Source organism: Cynocephalus volans, chromosome 14, assembly GCF_027409185.1.
Source record: "Cynocephalus volans isolate mCynVol1 chromosome 14, mCynVol1.pri, whole genome shotgun sequence".
NCBI lineage: Eukaryota > Metazoa > Chordata > Mammalia > Dermoptera > Cynocephalidae > Cynocephalus > Cynocephalus volans.
Genome location: NC_084473.1, coordinates 89,877,336 through 89,884,769, shown reverse-complemented (window position 1 = coordinate 89,884,769; position 7,434 = coordinate 89,877,336). Strand labels below are relative to the sequence as shown.

Here is a 7,434-nt window from a genome sequence, read left to right as displayed (position 1 = left end):
TCATTACCTATAAAGAAAGCGTTGGGCCAGCTGAAGCCCAGAGTGTCTCAGGCCTCTTCCCATTGCCACATTCTACGGCTATTTTGGCAAAGTTAGTCCAAAGAAAACACTTTTGTTCCTTGGCAGATATCTAAGGAAGGATGCTCCTCTGAAAGAAATTAAAATCGCAAAATTTCCTTTAAAAAATTGCCAAAGGAAAAGTTGATCTCCTAGAAGTAGCAGAATAGTGGTCACTAGAGGCTGGGAAGGGTAGGGCGAGGAGGGGAAAGGCAGAGGTTACAGATACAAAGTTGCAGCTGGACAGGAGGAACTATTTGTACTGATCTACAGCTTTGTAAGGTGGCTAGAGTCAGCACGCATTTATTAGATAATTTCAAATAGCTAAAAGAGAGGATTTTGAATTTTCCCAGCACAAAGAAATGACAAATATTTGAGTGATGAGTATGCTGATTACCCAGATTTCATCATTATAAACATGGATTCAAATCCAGCGGTGGCCCGGCCAAAACCAAGCCGAGGTGGGGGTGGCTAGGACAGCGTGTGTCACAGGCTCGCGCGGGGCAGGCTCCGGAACCGCGTGGCGGAAGTGACGTCACAAAGGGGCCTGGTTACCATGGTGCGCGTGGGGGACGCCTGAGGCCAGTGGGCGCCAGTGCTCCCCGGCTCCCCTCAAGGCCGGCTGCGCTGTGTCTGCTGCTGTCGCCGGGGCCCGTTCGCGTTCCCGACAGAACGCAGAGCTGTCTCAGCTGCTGGTGGTGGCCCGGCCAGGCCGTGGCTACTGTGGCCACAGCCGGAGCAGCCTCGGCGCCATGGAGGTGCCCGGGGCTGCCCCTCAGCCGTACTTGGGGCTGGTCCTGGGAAAGCTGTGCAGGACTGTGGCAGCATTGCCTGAAGACCTGAGACCGGGCCCTGGTTTTCCGTGGGAACTGGTGACATGTGCGGCTCTTACTGGATTTTTGATTCTCTTGTTTTTGTGGAGAAGTGTTCGATCGGTGAGAAGCCGGCTTTATGTGAGAAGAGAGAAAAAGCTTGCTGAAAAGCTTTCTGGACTAATTGAAGAAAAATGTAAACTACTTGACAAACTTTGCGTTGTTCAAGAGGAGTATGAAGGCTTGGAGTCAGCTGTGAAGGATGCCAGCTTTGAGAAGGGGTCAACAGAAGCACAAAGCTTGGAGGCAACCTATGAAAAGCTGAGCAGCTCCAAATCTAAACTTGAGGATGAAATAGTCTTTCTAGCCAAAGAATTAAAGGAACAGAAATCTAAACATTGTGAGCAAGATGAATTGATGGCGGATATTTCAAAAAGGATACAGTCCCTAGAAGATGAATCGAAATCCATCCAGTCACAAGTAGCTGAAGCCAAACTAATCTGCAAAATATTTCAAATGAATGAAGAACGTCTGAAGGTGGCAATAAAAGACGCCTTGAATGAAAATTCCCAACTTCAGGAAAGCCAGAAACAGCTTTTACAAGAAGCGGAAGTATTGAAAGAACAAGTGAGTGAACTTAATAAACAGAAAATAATATTTGAAAACTCCAAAGTCCAGGCAGAACGAGTTCTGAGTGATAAAGAAAATCACATCAAGTCTCTGGCTGAACGCTTGCTCAAGATGACAGACTGGGCTGCTGTGCTTGGAGAAGACATGATGGCTGATGACTTGGAATTGCAGATGAAGAGTGAATCACAAAATGGTGCTCGCTTAGATGATCTGCCAAAAGGAGCTTTGAAGAAACTGATTCACACTGCTAAGTTAAATGCTTCTTTCAAAACCCTAGAAGGAGAAAGAAACCAAATTTACCCTGAGTTGTCTGAAGTAGATAAAACAAAGGAAGAGCTTATAGAGCATATTACAAATCTCCAGACTGAACAAGCATCTTTACAGTCAGAAAACACACAGTTGGAAAGTGAAAATCAGAAGCTTCGGCAGAAACTTAAAGGAATGACTGAACTGTATCAAGAAAATGGAATGAAACTCCACAGGAAGTTAATAGCAGAGGAAAAGGACCGGTTAGAGAAGGAGGAGAAACTTTCCAAAGTAGAAGAGAAGATGAGCCATGCAGCTGAGGAACTGGAGACCTACAGAAGGAGAGCCAGAGATGCAGAAGAAGAATTGGAGAGAAGCGTTCGTTCTTATCAAGGGCAGATGACTGCCTATGAGAAAGAAGCGCATGGCAGCTGGGTGGCAGCTGAGACTGCTGAAAGACACCTCAGGTATTTAAGGAAAGTAAATGTTTCCAAGAGACAAAAATTAGCTGAAAAAGAGTTTAAATTTGAACTTTTCAAAAAAGATCCATATGTAGTTGATGTTCCAAAGACAGCATTTGGCGGAGAGCATTCCCCATGTGGTGCCTCACCAGTGGGTCGACCTTCATCCGAAACGAGAGCTTTTCTCTCTCCACTCAGACTCGCACCTTTGACTCCAGGGCGAGGAGGAGGAAGAGGCTCAAGAGGCCCAGAGAATACTCTGGATCACCAGATGACCAATGAAAGAGGAGAATCGGGCTGTGATAGGTTAACCGATTCTCATGGAGCACCATCTGGGTACCTGTCACCTCCGTGGGAACAGCACCGGAGGATGAGGATCCCTCCACCAGGCCACCCATGTTCTGATCCAGCTCTTCTTCCACGAAGGCAAGACGGATTTGATTCTAATCCTGGTGGACCGTCTGGCCCAGCAGAACTCAGAAGTTTTAACCTGGCTTCTTTGGATAAAGTGGATGGGCCAAAGCCCTCACAAACGGAATCCAGCAGAAATGATACCAAAGACGACCTTGGTAATGTAAATGTGCCTCATTCATCTGTGCCTGCTGAAAGGGAAGCAAGTGGCCCTGGCTTTGCTCCTCCACCTTTTCCTGCAATCAGAGGTCCATTGTTTCCAGTGGATAGGAGGGGTCCATTCATGAGAAGAGAACCTCCTTTTCCTCCACCTCCTCCAGGAAGCATGTATGGAGCTCCTCAAAATTATTATCTCCCAAGGGATTTCCCTGTGCAGCCACCACCTCCATCTGGGTTCCTGTCACCTCCGTGGGAACAACACCGAAGGATGATGATTCCCCCACCAGGCCACCCATGTTCTGATCCAGCTCTTCTTCCACAAAGGCAAGACGGATTTGATCCTGATCCTGGTGGACCGTCTGGCCCAGCAGAGCTCAGAAGTTTTAACCTGGCTTCTTTGGATAAAGTGGATGGGCCAAAGCCCTCACAAACGGAATCCAGCAGAAATGATACCAAAGACGACCTTGGTAATGTAAATGTGCCTCATTCATCTGTGCCTGCTGAAAGGGAAGCAAGTGGCCCTGGCTTTGCTCCTCCACCTTTTCCTGCAATCAGAGGTCCATTGTTTCCAGTGGATAGGAGGGGTCCATTCATGAGAAGAGAACCTCCTTTTCCTCCACCTCCTCCAGGAAGCATGTATGGAGCTCCTCAAAATTATTTTCTACCAAGGGATTGCTCTGTCCAGCCACCACCTCCATTTGCAATGAGAAATGTCTATTCACTGAGGGGATTTCCTCCTTATGTTCCTCTAGGAGCTGGATTTTCACCTCCACCCCCACATTCTGAAAGTAGGGGTGAGTTCCCTTCAGGGTCGATTCCGTGCTCAAATGAGCCTGCTCCTGAAATCCAGAAGCACAGCAAGAAACCTGATGATATTTTTGGTCTCTCTTCATAAATAGTTTTGACTTATCTTTCATTTTCAGTTTAAGTAACTACAATTTTTGCTCAAATTGAAGCTTAATGGAATTATAATTCTCAGGATGCTATTTTGTAAATAAAGATGATTTAAATATGAATTTCGTGAGTAAATTATTTCCATTTTATTTTATCCTAGATTGTATAATTATTTTAATTTGATTAACTAACCCACTATTACATAAACAATAATGGGAAATTTATTTAGGTTATCTTGCAGTTGGGGATGTTTTAAACTCCAAGGGCTGTGTCTTTATGCCAAGAACTGTATTTACTACGGTTGTAGACAAATGCGAAAGTAACTTTATGCTTAATTAAATTTTCATTGATTTAAAGACTTGCTTGGTATTGATAATAATAATAAAATCAGCGAGGTTTTTAATTAAAAAAATCACAATGTACCCCATAAATATGTACAGTTATTAGGTGTCCGTTAAAAATAATAATAATCTTTTAAAATTACCAAAAGAAATTGTGGATCTAAGACCCTTCAAGACCCTCTATTTATAAAAATTTGCTGTCGATGGATATTTTTATGCTCTTAAAACATGAAATCTAAGCCTCTGTCCATGCTGCAATGAAAAAGTCTGTGGTGAGAAGATATGATAAGAAGATGAAGCATATTATTAACCAGTGTTTATGTGTTTCATAGACCTTTACTATCTAGAAAGAAACCTGTAAGGAGGGTATAATGATGCTTCTATGGTTCTAATTTAAATTTTTTATGAATAGAAAACAGTGAGCACTGTATACAGGTAAAAAGCCATATAACATCCTGCATATATGGGTATCTGAGAACTTCAAAATGTTTGTGGAAAAATAGAATTGAAAGATAATATGAATCTTCCCTGAGCTTTGTGAAGTGCCGCCGTACATGGAGATGTGTGTATTATATAATTATGCATGTGTGTGTGTAATTGACAGTTAACGTTTTTCTGATGATAAAAATAATACATTACTGCTAATTTTTGCTTGAAATATCTGAAGAATATGCACCAGTCAATCTTTAGGTTAAAATTAAGGATGATTTCCATGTGACCGCAACATTAAGAACTTTAATCCTTGGGGAAAAAAAAATCATTCAACTCTATAGCGCCTATATGGGTGGTATGCATTAACAACATAAATGAGATTTTCTTCTCAGTTTTTGCAAAAAAAAAAAATTTTTTTTTTGTAAAATAGGGGAAATTCTCTAGAAAATTCTTTGATATTTCTTATCTAGAAAATAATTTGGTAAGTCTCATATTTATGCCTTAGAAAAAAGACAGTATGCGGCATTACACTCTGGTGCTTTGTACTCTGTCAGTGCAGCTAAGCTGGGAATTAATTACATTTTCCACAGTTTCCTTCCGTCTCTTCTTCCAGATTAGAATTGGCCAAGAAAGAAACTTGCAGAATATTGGAAACTGGAAATGAGGCAGTGGCCATAACCATCTGCAGATCTTTTCTCAGGCAGATTCAGAGACAGACAGAAGAAGAGGCCGGGCCCATGTGGGTAAAAACCTCCAGCCGAGTCTGTGAAGTGACGTATCCCGAGGTTGTCCTGAGGGGAGTGCTTCCGTTTTTCTTTGTTCACGGGTGTTCTCCTCAAACCAAAGCCATTTTTCTGGAAATTTTCTTCTCTAAAGCTTCTTGGCCTTTAAAAACCTAGTATTTGTCAGTTGAGTTTTGGTGCAGCAGCAAAGACCCTCCACAGTCATCTGAAGTGGCTGCTGAAGCACTTCTTCTGCAGTTAGTGTCTCTGTGAAGCTCAACTTGCTTCACGTTCTTCCACCAAAGCAACGTGTTGCCACAGATTCCTGCAGCAGCAGGTAGGAGAGTCCAGCTGCTTCTGAGGAGCGTCAGCGCTGCAGCGGCCTCCTCAGCGCTCCAGCGCTCCCGCTCCGCTGCAGCCTCTGCCCCGCTAGAGCCGCTGCCCGCGTGCTCCCGATCCCACTGCAGCGTCGGCCCATTGGAGCTGCTGCCGCCAGCTCCCGCTCCCTATGCAGCCCCCCTTTCCAGCCTCTGCCCCTTTCCAGGCGCTGCCCCGCTGCAGCCGCTGCATGCACGCTCCCGCTCCTGCTCCCGCTGCAGCCTCTGCCCCGTTCGAGCTGCTGCCGTGCGCTCCCGATCGCGCTGCAGCCTCTGCCTGGCTCGAGCCGCTGCCCTGGCGCTCCCGATCCCGCTGCAGCCTCTGCCCTGTTTGAGCCGCTGCCCGCGCCCTCCCGATCCCGCTGCAGCCCGTGCCCCTCTCGAGCTTCTGCCCCTCTCGAGCAGCTTCCCCCACGCTCACGCGCCCGCTCCCGCCTCCGCCTTTGCCCAGCTCCAGCTATTGCCCGCGCCCTCCTGCTCCGGCTCCAGCCTCTGCTCCGCTACAGCTGCTGCCCGCTTGCTTCCGATCCCGCTGCAGCGTTTGCCCTGCTGGAGCCGCTGCCCGCGCTCAAGATCCCGCTGCAGCCTCTGCCTCTCTAGAGCGGCTGCCCGCGCGCTCCCGCTCAGGCTGCAGCCTCTGCCCAGCTGGAGCCACTGCCCGCGCGTTCCCGATCCCGCTGCAGCCTCTGCCCCGCTCGAGCAGCTGCCCGCACGCTCCCGATCTGGCTGCAGCCTCTGCACCGCTTGAGCCGCTGCCCCCGCGCTCCCGATCTGGCTGCAGCCTCTGCCCTGCTCGAGCCGCTGCCTGCGCGCTCCCGATCCCGCTGCAGCCTCTGCATGTCTGGAGCCGCCGCCCGTGCGCTCCCGATCCCCCTGCAGGCTCTGCCCGGCTGGAGCCGCTGCCCACCCGCTCCTGATCCCGCAGCAGCCTCTGCCCCGCTCGAGCCGCTGCCTGCGCGCTCCCGATCGCGCTGCAGCCTCTGCACCGCTCGAGCTCCTGCCCGCACGCTAGCGCTCCAGCTCCCGCTGCAGTCTTTGCCCAGCTCGAGCTGTTTCCCACCCCCTCCTGCTCCCGCCCCACCGCAGCCTTTGCCCAGCTCCAGCTGTTGCCCACGCCCTCCCGCTCCCGCTGCAGCCTCTGCCCTGCTGCAGCCGCTGCCCTGGCTCTCCCGATCACGCTGCAGCCTCTGCCCCTCTCGAGCCTCTGCCCCTCTCCCGCCGCTGCCCCCACACTCCCGCTCCCGCTCCCGCCTCCGCCTTGGCCCAGTTCCAGCTGTTGCCCGAGCCCTCCTGCTCCCGCTCCAGCCTCTGCTCCGCTAGAGCTGCTGCCCGCTTGCTCCCGATCCCGCTGCAGCTTTTGCCCTGCTGGAGCCGCTGCCCGTGCTCACGATCCCGCTGCAGCCCCTGCCTCGCTCCAGCGGCTGCCCGCACGCTCCCGATCTCGCTGCAGCCTCTGCCCGCCTGGAGCCGCTGCCCGCGCGCTCCAGAACCCGCTGCAGCCTCTGCCTCACTGGAGCCACTGCCCGCGCGCTCCCGATCTCGCTGCAGCCTCTGCCCGGCTGGAGCCGCTGCCCGTGTGCTCCCGCTCCCCCTGCAGGCTCTGCCCGGCTCGAGCCGCTCCCCACCCGTTCCTGATCCCACAGCAGCCTCTGCCCCGCTCGAGCCCGAGCCGCTGCCTGCGCGCTCCCGATCGCGCTGCAGCCTCTGCCCCGCTCGAGCCGCTGCCTGCGCGTTCCCGATCCCGCCGCAACCTCTGCCCCGCTCGAGCTTCTGCCCGCACGCTAGCGCTCCAGCTCACGCAGCAGTCTTTGCCCAGCTCGAGCTGTTTCCCACTCCCTCCTGCTCCCGCCCCACCGCAGCCTTTGCCCAGCTCCAGCTGTTGCCCAAGCCCT

At 50.7% G+C, this 7,434-nt stretch overlaps 1 protein-coding gene across 1 annotated transcript; it reads left to right on the top strand.

The window, feature by feature from the left end:
- The first annotated feature begins 809 nt into the window (after window positions 1-809).
- Window positions 810-3,646, top strand: LOC134363165 (melanoma inhibitory activity protein 2-like). Its single transcript, XM_063078738.1, is given in 4 exon segments — window positions 810-2,325; window positions 2,437-2,987; window positions 3,462-3,618; window positions 3,621-3,646. Coding segments are annotated over 4 exon segments (2,250 nt in total).
- Window positions 3,647-7,434: the final 3,788 nt, after the last annotated feature.